General features: G+C 36.2%; 1 protein-coding gene and 1 long non-coding RNA gene across 2 annotated transcripts; both read right to left on the bottom strand.

Moving 5' to 3' along the window:
• Positions 1-2,706: 2,706 nt before the first annotated feature.
• On the bottom strand, positions 2,707-4,875 carry LOC141598215 (uncharacterized). The gene is made up of 3 exons (XR_012523334.1): positions 4,068-4,875; positions 3,195-3,261; positions 2,707-2,809 (listed from the first exon to the last, which is right to left on the bottom strand). It is a non-coding gene; the product is annotated as an uncharacterized LOC141598215 (long non-coding RNA).
• A 9,140-nt stretch (positions 4,876-14,015) lies between these two features.
• On the bottom strand, positions 14,016-15,464 carry LOC141601376 (uncharacterized). Its single transcript, XM_074421652.1, has 2 exons — positions 14,925-15,464; positions 14,016-14,579 (listed from the first exon to the last, which is right to left on the bottom strand). Exons 1-2 carry the CDS (start codon positions 15,462-15,464, stop codon positions 14,016-14,018), a joined length of 1,104 nt encoding a protein of 367 aa, XP_074277753.1.
• Positions 15,465-16,770: the final 1,306 nt, after the last annotated feature.

The raw sequence follows: 16,770 nt of genomic DNA, 5'->3' as shown, positions 1-16,770 counted from the left end.
TAAAAAGTTTCGTCCTCGAAACTTAGAAGGAGAAATTATAGTAAACAACATCTTAATAATATCATCATAAGAAAATATAGGTATCTTTTCAATGAAACGGTGATACTCTTGTTGATCGACAGAACATCCACATTTCATATCAAAATAAGGTAAAAAGTCAAATCATTTGTATAAATCAAAAACCAAAATACCTTCAAAACATTAATGAAGAGTTTTTCAAGAATGTAAGTCTCATACATGGAACGGAATTGCTCTTGTCGTGCACACAAGAACGCTATCTTACCAAATCAGAGACAAATCTTAACGAAATCTCGGGTCTAGAAATTAAAATTACGGTAAATGAGTTTATATTCAAGAAAGGAATAGGGAACTACATCAAATTTTCATTTTCAAGTCTTCAAAAATAGGTTAGGTTTGCGAAGTGACATAAACTTTTAAGAATGAATCGAACCCTGACTTGAAAGTTTAGAAGTTGTACAAAAAGGAAAGTAACTTAGATAGCATAAAAAAAAAACAAAGTATGTTAAAAGGATTCAAGCTTAACTAATCAAAAGAGCTGTATGAATTTCATGGAGTAAGAATTGAAGTCGAACCTAAAAGGGTATCAAAAATGGAGTTTCATAGGTTACCAACATCAAACTTATGAGAGGAGTATGATGAAGTAAGGAAGAGAGGTATGAGCGGTAGCGCTCATGATCAAGGAAGAAGGGAAAATTAGACAACAAGGAACGCCAGACACCTTTGTCTCAAACAACAACATCACTCAAAACGGTTCCAAAACTTCCTAACAACAAAACTCATAACCACATCACTCCCAAGGGTTTCCTCAAAACAAATAAACCTTTAATCAAGAATTCCAATACCAAGCTATAAACTCCAAGAGAAAGTTCCTCAAATAGATCACCAGATTCTCATTTCAAAACAAGATAGTAACATACCAACCCCAAAATCTGAAAAATCAATAGGATCTCAAGTTTCTCTATCCTTTTACTTACTAGAGATTCCCAAAAACGGAACTATACTCAGCTACAACACCATCACACCATCACAAGTACTCAATGCGACCTCAAGGTCTATAAAACTATAGGATTAACAAATTCTTCTCAATACTAAGTCTCTCTCAACTCAAGAACTCTCAAGAGCCAACTAATATCAAATCATATCACCAATCCATTATGTCATCAACATCTCCAGGAATATTCTTTCAAATTTGACATCCTAAACTTACTTACCATCAAATTCCCAAGGAACAAGGTCTTAATTGTAACAACACTTTATCACCTCAGAGTTCCTAAAACCCTAAATTGAAACTATGTTCTTTAACCTAGCAATTGGTGTCAACCATACCATTACCCTTTCTAGTTATTAAAACAAGTGCTAAAACTTCCCAATAATGTAGCTTACTCTCACTCTCATACCATAGTTCAAGTAGTAATCAATATCACTCACTAAAATCAACTAACAACCCCACATTTAACATTTCTCACACGCTAACATATACATTATCAAACCCTCATATCAAAAGTAATTATAGAAGCCAATCAAAAACTCGTCTACTTAGTCAATCCCATATCCTCAAATCCACCATTCAGTTTCATCCATTTTAAGTCAAGTACTAGGCACTAGTATCCAAACATAAACAACAATGCCATGGTCCATAACCTTAGTAACCAAAGCAACTCACATTTGACACACAAAAATCCACCAATTCAACGTACTCACTTTATCAAGGATCTATAGGTATAAGAACCATCAAGTATGTCTCATCACCCTACCTAAGTCTTTCCAATATCAAATCCTCTCAAAACCAGGAAAGGGTCAAACACAACAATCCCTTCAAAGGTCATGATGTCCAACCAAGGCCAACATTTCTCAAAAGAAATAGTATTACACTACAAAAAAAACAAGGGAAACTGACGGACAAAATCCGTCAATAACAGCCCTTATCCGTCAGAAATGCGGATTCCTGACGGATTTTCCGTCAGGAACGCGCGTCACTATAATTCGTCACGAAAAATGCAATCCTGACGGATTTTCCGTCGGTAATTTGCATTTCTGACAGAAACCTGACGGATAATCCGTCAACCATATTCCCTGGGGTTTGGGTAAAAGTCAACATTAAATTGACTTTCCTGACGGAAAATCCGTCAGAAATTTGTACAGTAACAAAAATTCTGACGGTTTTTCCGTCAGAAAAATTTCCGTTTTTAAAAAAAAAATGTGTTCTTTGTCAAATGTTCTCTAAACTGAACAAAATCAAATTGATATAAAGGCCATATGGAGTCAGGTCTAGGAATTCCAAATCAGGCATAAATATCACACACGTGACATACTGATCGACAACTGAAAGAGAAACATTTATACTAAGTCGAGCATCATAACAAGATAAAATAATACAAGCAAAATATCAAGCTTTGGCTACACTGGAAGGGAAGGAATTAGCAGCAGCACTCTTCAAATCCAACAACAGCTCAGCGCCGCAAGGCTGCAATACATCATGGTTGTCGATGTACCTAAAGGTGCAAGAAAATTACAGCATGCTCAGAATCATATAGTGAATTCTTTATAAACTGGAGTATTAATAGAATGCATTCTTGACGATTAAAAAGCTAAGATATTTCACTGGTAAACTCAAGTTGTATAGACAGCCTTTTTAAACTAATAAAGCTAAAGATGAAGGTTAGGCTAAACGTAGTACCTTTGTTTCTTAAGGGATAACCCACAGCGACAAAACAAGGGCGCTTGGCCACGAAAGGATTGGAAGGTTTAATGTTCGCCTGAATATCCCGATAATCCCAACGTTTTGCACCTACACAAATGATGGATAAGGAAAAAAGATGAATGAATGTTATTACAACGAGCATATGTAAAAGTAAACCGATACTAATTTGAGGAAAGTTTCTTTAACATAAAATATCACACTGAAAAACCAGTAAGACACCCGGTAAGACACTGAGGATAACATAGCAGTCACGTTAATGACCGCTTCTACATGGTTTGATTCATAAATCAATTCTGGGATATCTCACCTTGAGCGTACATAGGAGTTAACTAGTGAAAGTGGCTATAAAATCTAATTTATAGTATGCCCATTTCACTTGCTTGGTTAACCATTGTCATCAAATCCGAAATTTATAATCTTTTGGCTAAGTAATATGCTCTATACAAATATAAATTTACCAATAATCACTTACCTCAATGCTGAACAAACATGATCCAATGAAACTCTGATGCAATATTTAATCAAAACCCTGAGAAATTCTTCAACAAACACACCCTATAGTTAGACAAAATAGAAAATATCGAACCCCCCATTCACGTCACAAAAAGTAGCCAACAAAACCTTAAATAAGACTGTAGTGTGCATACAATGGCCTCATTTCATGTGATGTTCCTTATTTAATGAAGGTTATAGTAACTAATATGTATGCAACGGTCTTGTACAAAACAAAAGAGAGGATGTCGGATTTCAATGACAAAAGAGTCTAAATCTAGAAATCTAAAACATATTAGCATCATCCTCCATAGCTAGACAAAGAGCAGCATCAACTCTATTTGAGAATAGGATACATGATTTGCTAAACCATACTGTATTATCTAGCCATAAAAATCATGGCTCCATTTGACGATACTTCTATTATATACTTCTATTATATACATATTTGTAGTCGTTGCATCACCCACGCTATCATATCTCAATCCAATGTTGACTTTTATGATTAAAATGACTATAAACAGACCAATCTCTATTGAAGTTTAATACTCAGTCTGTCTCATCAGATAATTCATGGTTGTTTTTAGATCGACAATTTATGAAAACACATACAAGAGGGGCAGGAAGTCCAACACCCATTCCTAAAAAAATGCCGTAAAGTATTGGATGAGATGTGGTGGAATAGGGGAGTATATAGCAAGGGGCATCTCATGCACCAAATTTACAGTTACTTCATCACAAACACAATTACAGAAATGGATTACTAGTTGGCAGGTGATCTTCATGACCATTTCTAGAACAAAAAAATACAGCATTTCTATACAAGGCTATTTACTTAAATTAAGATACTCACCCATCATCAATAGCATCCTCCGGCGCACCTTCATTAACAAGGCAATCGATATCATCATCTACAACTTCCAAACCCATTACTCGTATTTAATATGGATGATTAACTACGAAAACCCCAATATTATCAAAGTAACTGCAAAACTAGGCATACCCTGCAAATCAAATTAAACCCAATCAGAAAAATAAGATGACAAATTCAATTTTCTACTTAATCCATAAAAAATCACATTTGTGTAGCTGCATAATCATCTATGAAGGGCTCAACAGAATTTGAAAGTCGATTAACAATGAATAAAACATTCTGAAAGTAAGTAGTATGAGTAGAACAATGACTAGAACAATAACACTTATAACTGAATCAATTAGTGTACAACATAAAATTTCCGAATCTTTTCAAGTCCAATTTAAATACTTCAAACAGATCTAAGATAAACAAAAATTAAGAAACCCTAACTTTTCGGTTGAAACAGATTTAAGCTCAAAATATCCATATAAATAGAACACCGGAGGATGATTCATACCTTACCTGAAAGAAAGAAGAAAATGGAGAGAGGTTGCCGGAGGGAGGGAGAGACGCTCGTGGTGGCCGCCGATGTGGTGACGCCGGTGAGATTGCCGGAGGCAGGGAAGGAGTGCCGGGTTTTTGGGGGTTAGGGTTTGGGAGTGACTTGAGTGTGAGAGCGAGAGTGAGGGTGAAAGTGAGGATCGTCTTTATTTTTTTTTGGTTTAAAGAACGTATCCGACGGAATTGTCGTCAGTTTTCCTTCTTTTCTAATTTACCCTTAACCCTGTGTTTGTGTGTCTATCTGACGACTTTTTCGTCAGGAAAATTAAAATTTCTGACGGAAATTCCGTCATAAAAGTCAATTATTTTGATTTTTATGACGGAATTTCCGTCAGGATTCCTGACTTTCATTTGGCGGCATTAAATTGGGTTAACGCGCGTGATTTCACGACGAATTCTGACGGCAATTCCGTCAGGAATCCATTCCGTCAGAATTCCGTCGGAACTCCGTGTAAACTGACGATTTTAATTTCCGTCAGAATTATTCCGTCAGTTTCCCGCAATTATTTTGTAGTGTTATAAAAAGGCGTTAAGGAAGGATAAGCAAGGAACAAATGACATGTTAGGAAATAAGGAGTCGAACTGTAAAGATAACGGTTGACAAAAATAAGAGGTATTCGAGTTACGAAGATATCTCGGGCAAGAAGAAGATACGTAAACTTTGGCATAAGAACAGGGTTCAACGAACGTTAAAGAGGAGGAAAGGAGAACAAAAGCGGCATAATGAAAAGGTTACCGCTTACCAAACACTCATCAAAGCTTATGATCGATATGATAAGGTTACTTCACTAAGGTGCTCAACAAGGCCCCAAATGTCTACCAAATCATAGGACTAACAAGGACTCCACAATGGTAGTTATTCATCAACTCAATTGGTTCTAAGAGCCAAAATCAATTCACCACACAAATTCATTTATTACCATCCATGTCCCAAAGTATCTCCTTTACAATTCTCGTCATTGAACTTCACTTACTATGTCATCCCCAAATACCATGGCTTGTTTACTCCATCATCTCACCACTTAATACTTCTAGTCTCCGATACCATAAATTAGAATCACATCTTTGAACTCACGAACTACATCGATCAACGTTCCACCAAAATTCCCAAATTCAGATATGATTAATATGGTCAACCACGTGTTCTCAAACTTCGGCTACTATATATTAGATTTGGTTAACTCGAAAGGTTTAACAAACTAACTAATTCCAAAGTACGATACAAATCCATTAAGCAACGTCAACGTCCTATTGTATTCCTTTCAAGGCCTACAAGGATTAGGGCTACTTATCATTCCTTTAATTCTCCACAGGAAACATCGAGACTCTCAAATGGAGTAGCTCAGGTTCATTCCATCTTATGTGCTAAAGTAGTACCCATGCTCAATCATCTATAACAAACAAGCTCTCAATAGACATAAATACCAAGGTGTTTCTCAACTCACTAGGCTCTCATATCAAGCACAACTAACAAAACTGACCAAAGGATCCCAACTTATATTCTCCTATACAACTCAAACCTTAAAAAATCAATTTCTCAACTCGTTCACGCCCTCCAATGATATATTCTCTCAAAACCGGGTTCTCTTGAACAAGGGAACTATCCTGCGGAATAAAAGGAAGGTGTCCACATGGACTTTTATTATAAGAAGAAAACGAACTAAGGATGAATCGGGAGAAAGAATTGAAGAGTAGTTACCAAGGCGAGAGAAGAGGAATTTGAAAGATGAATAAACAACGAGATTGGAAGGTTAAGGTAAGATACACCGACTACGGAAAGAAATATCGAGAAAGTGGAAGCATTCTTCATTTGGCATAACCAATCTTTAACGGCACCAAAATTAATAACTAACAATCAACACACTTAGCTTGTAAGATTGCATTATCTACATTTCTTGGAGAGCCATCTTGCAAAAGAGAACATTGGTTAGAACCTAACAATTAGCAATCACAAACAGACTACCACATAAAATCCTATCTCTACCCATCCTACCCATCTCTCAAGTTTATTATTTAAAGTTCAAGTGATTTATATTGGGGTGCACAAACGTGCGTCGGGAGCAAATATGCTCTGATACCAACTGTGACACCCTCATTTTTAACAAAAGATAAACACGTAAATTCTACAGAAAAACTGACAGGATATGTTTGTAATTGGTTCAACTAGACGAAAAACTGTAATTTTTAAAACTTTTCTAAACCATTCATAAACATTTCCAAGAGGAGGATGCCAAAACCTGCAAATGCTAAGAACTAATTTACATAACTATGCTAAAGATAAGAAAATATAATGATACAAACCAAAATAAAAGAGGGAGACATATGTCCCTTCACAATATATACACAACCAACTATTTAAAGGTTTACTACAAAAATAGCCAAACTAGGTCCAAGGTTCTTTTGCTCACTAGCTCGTCCGTGTACCCCATCTAAGCATCAACAACCTGTCAATCGCATTTTATACAAATACGAAAGCCACAATTCAGTGGGGAGTAAATTCGAGTCCTCCCAGCCACGAAATGTCATTTTTAATGTAACATGTAGTGTGACATGTAAACAACATGATAAACCATTTAATTATCAAGTATTCTAACATATGAGCCCTAAACTGACCAAACTAAACTATCATGTGAAACATATAACAAGCGAAGAAACCAAACTTTATCAATTGTAACCTGCTTACATCTCACCTATTACAATTCATAAAATCACCATACAAGAAAGGGCAATATATCAAAGACAGGCATAAGTTCTTAGCACCGTCAATAGTCACCTTGTAACTCGAGTCTATACCACGAGGTAGGGAAGGTAATCGAACCGGTATCTTGGCTCAGAGGTTAATATGAATAAAACATGGCCAAGACACAACACAACCCTAGCCTAAAATCTGCGCAGACCTAGACATGCGGATACACACCACCGCACCCAAGACCCACAATTTTTCTAAAACAAAGTGAGTACCCTAAGGAGTCCACCAAAGGGTTCGCTAGTACTTAAGGTGACCACTTACTATCAAAATAAGTAACGAGGTCATGCCCCAACTTGGATATAATCCCACCAAGTCAGGAACACAAAGGCTATTAAGCAGTGAACATATACTCGTCAAAGACTATAAAGACCTATCTATGACAAACACAACAACCTGCAAGAAGTATTTAATACCAATACCATTTCTAGCAATATTAACAATATTAAAGGTTTCAGGGAATCTAAGGCCGTTTCTACAATATAAGAAGCTACTCAAACCAACTAACTACACATGTGAAATAAAAATATAATAAATGGCCTAAAACAAGAAAAAGGCCGATTATCCAATTCATATAAAATTTCATCCAACCGAATTTTTACCCGCAACCCCGATCTGCGCGACAGTGCGGGTTAAATTGTGGTGACCAATCACACAATTGACTGACATCGAATCAGTCAAAGGGACTAAGGCTCAGTTTTCGGCACAATCATCCAAACATTACAATTATCGCTAAAAAATTCATTTTGAGCCTATTCATAACAATTTCATTTTATAATCTATCCTAACATGTGCAACTACCAATATAAACATAATTTTTACCATTAACATAATTTTTACTACTAATATGGTTCAATTCAAAAGTGTACTCATATGTGGCTTATACTAACTATAACATTAATGAACCCGAAATGACAAATAATGCATGAAAATCCGCGAAACAAGCAAATGGACCAACCGGGCCAACCCCAAGGCGGTAGTGGCTGCGCTTTGGCTCGCCGCCGCCACCCCCACACCTCCATTTCTCCATTTTTGTTCAGTTTAACACCGTCTGAAACATCAATTAATCATTCCTATACTAATATGTTAACTTAAACTAACAAAAGACAAGCATTAGACATGCATGCAACCCATTTTATCATATGAAAATTAACTACTCAAACAAAAATCACAAAAACATACAAAAAGCAAAGAATGTGACGATTATTCGTCGAGTAACTCGAAATATGTTACCCTAAGCTAGAAAAAGGCAATTGGCACCTTGAATACAAAACCCTAACATGCAACTAGCCACTATCTTCGACTATATACGAGTCCCCAAACTCGTCTTCCAAATCTTCACCTAAATAAACAATAAAAACACAATAATAAGCATAAAAACCGAAATTATACCGAAAGTCGTCTTAAAACGACATCAAGAAAACTGAAATTAAAATATACCAGGATGTAGATCTTGAAGAGAGGATTCCGAAAATATAAATTATGTGAAAATCCGACAAGAAACGAAGAAATTATGATGAATTTAGCTTGGATTTTGTATGTTTTTGATTTGGGAATTATTTAGAACATAAAGGAAGGTAAAGTTGGACAAGAAAATCAGAAAAAAGGAAGGGGGAAGGGGTGCCGCGGGAAAAGGAAAGGAAAGGAGGAAGGGAGCGGGTTTTTAGTCGGGATTTTACGAGTCGGGTTTGGCTCGTTTCGATAATAATTAAAACCGTTTGTCAAACGCAAATTCCGACAAGACCAAAGTTCTTAAACACGAGATTACAAGAAAATTGAATACTCATACGACCCATTTCCAAAATCGTTTGCCCAATTTTCAAAAGGGTTGTCATTTTTTTCCCGATATGCCCTTATTTCGAATTAAAAGATTTTTACACGGTTTAAACTATTTTTAAACGTTTCGAAACTATCAAAATAAATACTTTACCTCAAAATATAATAAAATTATATTTCGTTGAATTATTTTTACTTCAAATACATTAATATTAAATTCAACTTGATTAATAAATTACTTTCGCAAAATAATAACGGTCCGAAATTACGGGGTGTTACACTATACTCGAAGATCTCTCTGAAGATTAGAATAGTATAGGTGTTTATCTCGTAATGATAATCAAGAATGAGTTTCTTAAATTAGTAAAGTTATAGCTTTGCAGCTATAACATTACTAGTAAAAGAGCTCAATGTTATAGCTCTTCTACTATAACATTGAGATGCTGAGTTTTTACACACGACTTATATTGTTTCGAAAATTGTTTTTATAATAGTTTAAAGTTTATTTTAAATGTTTTAATGAAAGTATTTATATAATAAAGCCCGGTTTAGTGAGGAGTTTGGTTTTGTATTGGACGTTGATTAGTAGTCGTGATGGGTCAACTTATGAGTTGTACTTTGCTACTAATTAGGGTTTCAACAAAACTTCTCTTAAAACCTAAATTCTAACCCATATGTTAAAACTAGGGTTTGCACGAGTCACGAGGCATATGAGCCGTGACATCTCGTGTTACCTAGGGTATATTAGGTAAAGATTTTATTCTATAATAATATCTTTACATATCTTAAATATTTTACTTAACATATTTATTTATGATAAGAGATGTTCTTGTTTTAGGAAATCTTATCATAATCTTAGAATTTATAGTAAAGATAATATTTGAATAGATTATATTCTATCTCTTGGAATATTTTTTATTATCTTTTAAAGTTTTTAAGAAAGAGATAATAAGAAGATATGATTTGTCTACATATCTTATTATTATTGGCTATTAGGGTTTGTGCAAAAACCGTGTGGCCTACTCCTTCTTTCCTATAAATACTTTTCTTTTTTCAACATCTAAAAGAGAGACCTTAAGCATAAAAATTGATTTTTATTTTACAAAGCAAACCGTGTGTTTTCAAACAGAAAAACCGATTTGTTATCATCAGTTGGATATTGCTCAGTTGTCTGGATGTTTATAGGTGTTATTGTAGTAGTTATAACTTCGGGACGAAGTTCATTTTAAGTGGGGAAGACAGTAATACCCCGTATTTTGATAATAATTACTGTGAATAGTTTATGTACATTAATAATTGATTAAAGACATTTTTAATAATAAATTAAGCATCCAAGTCGGGAATTGGGCTTAGCTTATATTTGTGCTTTGGGCCGTGTGCCATTATTATATGGACCGAAATTTATTAGTATAGTATGGGTGTGATCGGGTTTTTGTATCGGGAATTAATAATAAATAATATGAAATAATAATAATATGGGAAATTAATAATAATTATAATAATTATATTAATATCTAAATAATTAAATTAGTAAAAGAGATGTATGGTAATCCTACTTATGGTAAGACTAGTATAATAATAATAAAGAGAGAAACTTTCCTAAAATAATACTACCTTACTAGTATATAAGCAAGGCTAACCTAACCATAAATCCTTATTCCACATAAAAACTCATAATATCACATAAAAGAGAGAGAGAGAGAGATAGAAATAAAAGGGAAAAAAAGAAGAGAAGTTCATCCTCTTTTATTTTGTATGTTCATCTTTAATCTTTCAATGTTTAGAATAAAGTTACAGCAATTAAATAAATCTGTAAGTTGTCTTAAATGAACTACCAGACTATGTTAAAGTCGTTGTCTTCAAAAACGTAAAGAATAGACTTAGGTTATTTTCAAGTCTTGTTGATGCCTATAAAATTACGTAGCAATTGAACGTGTAGATTTTCCAGAATAAATTCGTTATGAACATGTGGACTGAGAATCCGCGAATGCACTAGTAGTCTAAAGTTTATTTTGTAAACCTAATTTATAAATTGAAATTGAGTTGGGTCTTTTGCAAACATTAAAATTGGAGAGTCTAGATGATGTTAGGTTTTTGTTTCACTTGAAAAGGATTTGCTATACTTATTTTAGAGGTCAATACATTTTATGCGACAGAATTCGTCAGTATTTATGATTCCTTCAAGAAATCCCTGATAAATCTGGAATTTGAAGAAAGTCTATTTCACAAGAATTGTAGATATGTGTCTTAGGGTTCCAACCTCACTAGTCTTGCATCGTTTTGATTTTTGATGAATTAATTATGAATTTTATAGCAAGACTGAACAGTGCTGTAAAACGGTAGAATTAGAGATTTAGCTTTGAAGTTGTCAAAAGGATTAGGACGTGATGGGCATAGGATAAGTGCATGATTAGTTGGTTGATTATTGGTTATATAGTAATTGTACATAATTATGTTATGTAGGTTATGAATTGGTAAAGAATCAATTTTGATTGCTTGTGTGACTCGTGTGACTCGAAGATTTGCGAAAAGGTAGGATAACTACTCAACTCGTCTTATCTTTGTTGGTTTGTGGAATTTATAAAGTTATTGTGAAATTGGTTGGATTAATGGATGTGGATTATATATCGTTGGATTGTTTATTGTTTGATCATTTATATTGGCATTCCGTTTGCATTGGATACCTCAGCTCGTGTCTGAGATGATTTTTATAACTGGCATGGTGTATAATTGAATACCTCAACTTTGGTTGAGATGATGAATACCTCAACTTCGGTTGGGATGGTGAATACTTCAACTTCGGTTGGAGTGATGATTACCCCGAGCCAGGGATTGGCTGGATGAACGGGTGTTTCGGGTGATGAGCACAATTGTGTTTGCATTATATATCATATCATTTCTTTATTTTTTTTGGTGGAATGTGAGTATATTATAAATAGAAAAAAAAGAGATAATTACATGTGGAGCCTTATAACTCTTACAAGAATTTCATATTTTTCAGCCAATCTCTATCACCTATGGTCAAATCCTTCTCATGTCTTCTTCGAACCCTCAGTCTGATCTCTGCTACAATCTGTTCAGCTACCCTCTTTGGTACCATCACCACACAGTCATTCTTGCTGCAATTTCTCTGATGCCAAACATGATAGATTGCTCCCATCCCTACTGCAGCCTGCACCCCCTTCTGCAATTTAGACCCTTGCCTATCCACGCACCACTCCATTATGTGCTGATCAGGGAGTATGAGAGCAGTCAGTTGATTCAACCAGTTGATCACCTGCTTGCTGTAACTACCCCCAAAAAACACATGATCCATGCATTCTGCAGCCTGTCCACATAAATAGCATTCAGCATCAATATCTAGTCCATACATCAACAACTTATCATTAGTTCTCAGAGCCCCATGAGCATACATCCATCCCATAAATTGATGTTTAGGAACCACCCAATCATTCCAAACACATCTAAACCACTGCACAGTAGTTCCTGCCCCCTTAAGCCATTCATAGCAACCAACAGGGGTATAGCCAGCATGCTGAACATCCCAAACTCCATCAACATAACCTGCTGCAATAACCTGCTTCACTCTACATATCCTCCTCCACACCCAACTCGAGTTGTTACTAGGTTGGTACTCCATCCAGTCCTGCCCCTTGAGGTAGTTAGTAGCCACCCAACGAACCCAAATAGAATTCCTCTTCTCAGCAACCCAGTTGGCCAGCCTCCCAACCATAGCCTGATTGCACAACTCCTGATCTTTAATCCCAAGGCCACCTTCCTCTTTTGGCTTGCAGACAGTATTCCATGCCACCAAGGGTAATCTTCTATAATCAGTGCTATTATCCTAGAGGAAATTTCTACACACTGCCTCAATCTTAGCAATAATGCACTTAGGAAGGACAACCATGGAGGCCTAGTAAGAATAAAAAGAAGACAGTACTGCTTTAACTAATACTAGTCTCCCTGCGTATGAGAATCTCCTGGCACCATAGCTATGAATTCTTGCACAGATTTTATCTACTAAGCACTCACAGTTCTGTTTCTTCAGTCTAGTCGTTTGAATAGGCATACCAAGGTATTTGAATGGCAAAGACCCTTCAGAAAAACCAGAAATTTTTAGAATATCTTGCTTTGTCTCCTCTGGTACCCCCCTAAAATAAGCATTTGATTTTGAAGCACTTATTTTCAACCCACTGGCTTTTGAGAAGGTGGTAAAAGATTGTAGTAAAAGCATCATAGACTTAACCTCCCCTTTGCTAAACAACAACACATCATCAGCAAACATCAGGCTAGCCAACTTCAACTCTTTGCACATTGGGTGATACTTGAAATCATACTTACCAGCAGCATACTTAAGAGTCCTAGTCAAGTACTCCATACATAGAGTAAAGATGAGAGGAGATAGAGGGTCTCCTTGTCTCAGTCCTCTTTGACCCTTAAAGTAGCCAAAAATCTCACCATTGATGGAAATTGAGAAAGAAGCAGTGGTAATGCACTCCATTATCATAGCTCTAAAATCAGTAGGGAAATTAAGCATTACCCATCTGATCCACGAAATTCCACTCCACAGTGTCATAGGCTTTTTGCAAGTCTATTTTGAACATGCATCTTAGGGAGGTATTTGGCCTTTCATACAACCTGATAAGATCTTGACATATTAGAATATTTTCTTGTATGCTTCTCTTCTGAACAAAGGCTCCCTGATTCTGATCAACTAGCTGGGGCAACACAGTGGCTAGCCTTGCACATAAAAGCTTAGAAATCACCTTGTAAACCACATTGCAGCAGGTAATAGGTCGAAATTGTAACACACTCTTGGGCCTATCATATTTAGGAATAAGGGTTAAGTTTGTAGCATTCAACTATCTCAAAAGCTTCTTGTTCAGGAAGAAATCCTTGACAGCAGCAACCACTTCTCCTCCAATCTCATTCCAAGCATCCTTAAAGAATCTACTTGTGTACCCATCAGGGCCAGGGGATTTAATGTCAAGGATACTAAACATAACATCCCTAATCTCCTTTGCTGTGACAGGTACCAGCAGACTACCAACCATCTCTTCATTGCATTTAGGTCCTTGATCAATTATCCTCTTATGTAACTTGCCAGTTTCCTGACTCGTCCCAAGCAACTGATGGTAATACTCAAGAAAGGCAGACTGAATTTTTGCAGGACTATCACACAACTTACCATTCATGTCTTCAACCATGATTACCTTGTTCCCAACTCTCCTCCTCTTGAGCATCCCATGAAAGAAAGCACTATTGGAATCACCATCCTGGATCCAAACCTGCTTAGATTTTTGGGCCAAAAAATTATCTCTTGCCTCAGTTAACTCTTTGAGTTCCTCTACTTCCCTGAATTCCTCCTCAATGAGCTGCAGATTTGAAGGATCCTTTCCAATATCTTCCTGCAAATTCTGGACTTGCTACTGCAAAATATTAGTAGCTTGCTCAATATTACTAAACCTATCCTTGTTTAATTACTTCAAGGCTGGTTTTAGCAGTTTCAAGTTTCTTGCAAGCTTGAACATATGAGTGCCAGGCAATGCCCTATCCCAAGTCCTTCTGATTGTAGGGAGAAAATTTGGAGACCCTCCCCACATATTAAAGTATTTGAAGCTGCTCTTACTCTTAACCTGCTGAGAGTGACTAACAATGCAAGGAGTATGATCATATAGGCCTTCAGGGAGGAAGTGTGCATAAGCATCAGGCATGTGGTCACTCCAATCTTTTTAAATAAGGAACCTATCTAATCTACTATAGATTCTAGCCTCTGGTTTCTGCTTATTATTCCACGTGAAAATAGACCCAACACTGGTAATATCAATCACTCCACAATCATCCACACAAGCTCTGAAGGAGTCCATCTCAGATGAAAGAGTATTACCACCAATCCTTTCAGCAGCCGATAAAACACAATTAAAATCCCCAGCTATAGCCCATAGACTATTAACCAGATGAGAAATCCTCCTTAAATGAGCCCATATAGGCTCTCTCCCTTGAACACCATTAAAAGCATAGACCATGGTCAAGTATAACACATTCCTGTTTAGCAACGACTCAACTTTCATGTGTATGAACTGTGCATTATACTCAAGGAACTGAATTCTATAGGCCTGAGGCTGCCAAAGAATCCAAATCCTTCCACCACTATGATAACCATTATTAGTAGAAATACACCTAGAATTAAAGCTACCTAATGCCTTATGCACGGCTTTATTTTTTATTTTTGTCTCAGGTAAACCAAACAAACCAATGTCTTTATTCTGTAAGAAAAAATTAATCTCTTTTTGTTTCCTAACTCTATTCATGCCCCTAATATTCCAAAAACCTATCTTATCCATGAGGCAAATTGGGATAGGGTTCAATAACATTTGTTACTCTTGCTTGCTTAGTTGGAGACATGACCTCCTTATAAGAGAAAGCACCAAAATAGTTTGCACTATACCCATCCTGACCACCATCACCATTGTGCATCCTGACCAGTTTCATAAGCTGCTTTGTGGTAGTAGTTACTGTGATAACACCTTTACCAACCATCTCTGGTTTCTGTACTCCCTCACCAGGTTTCACCACGGGTCTCCACACTTTCTTGACAATCTTTTGTTGCATCTTCTGTGGTACCCCTTTCCTACAATTCTCCATTTGATGTCCCATTCCCATACATTTTGAACATGTGATTGGTTTCCACTCATATTCTATTTCCACCTCTACCACATCACCCTTTTTATCTTTGAAAGACACCTGAGGAGGTAACTTCTGATCAACCATAAGCTCAACCATAACTCGAGCATATCCTAATCTTGTTCTCTCCTCAGTTGCAACATCACTTTTTATATATTTGCCAACTAAGCTAGTAATATTTGGCAGTCCTTTCCCCCAAAATTTCAAGGGAAGATGATGAATTTGAATCCATGCTAGTACAGACTTTAAATCCGCCTTCCTCAACTCCAAATCCTTGGTCCAAGACTTAAAGATCAAGGGTTTATTATCAAAGAGATAATAACCTGACTGCAAAACTTTTTCCTTCATTTCCATAGATTTGAACCGAACCAAAAATACCCCATTTGGCATAAAAGATATCTTGTCTATGTTAAACTTGGTCCATATGCGCCTGATGAAGCCCTCTACAACCTCCTATAGTGGATTGGCCCCTAGTATGAAGCAAACCACCGCTTGATTCCAGAATTCAATATCCTCATCTACGTCCTCCAGTTGAATTTGCAACATATCATCATTTGCATCAGTCTCTGTTTCAGATTCTCCTTCTGTCGCAGGTTCTTCGTCTGGAATAGCAGTGCGCTGTTTTGGGGTGTCATCCCTGTCAGACATATCATCCTCTTCTTCGTTTTCTGTCTCCACCACCACTTCTTCATCATCAGTTTCAACTACGAGTTCAGGAATACCTGTAATCTCGTTAATATCCTTAGATTTCTCATGGATTTCACTATCCGGTCCATCATGTTTTCCATTAGGGTTCATATTTGCGGGTAGTTCATCAAAATTGTTATTAGTATCAATATTATCAGTCGAACTGCTAGACCTTACTATACTTCTTCCACGTAAATTCATTTCCCTTTGCTTTTATATCATATCATTTCACTTTGAATTGTTGTT

Source organism: Silene latifolia, chromosome 9, assembly GCF_048544455.1.
Source record: "Silene latifolia isolate original U9 population chromosome 9, ASM4854445v1, whole genome shotgun sequence".
NCBI lineage: Eukaryota > Viridiplantae > Streptophyta > Magnoliopsida > Caryophyllales > Caryophyllaceae > Silene > Silene latifolia.
Note: the sequence above shows the minus strand (reverse complement) of the source record. Positions and strands in the feature narration are given on the sequence as shown.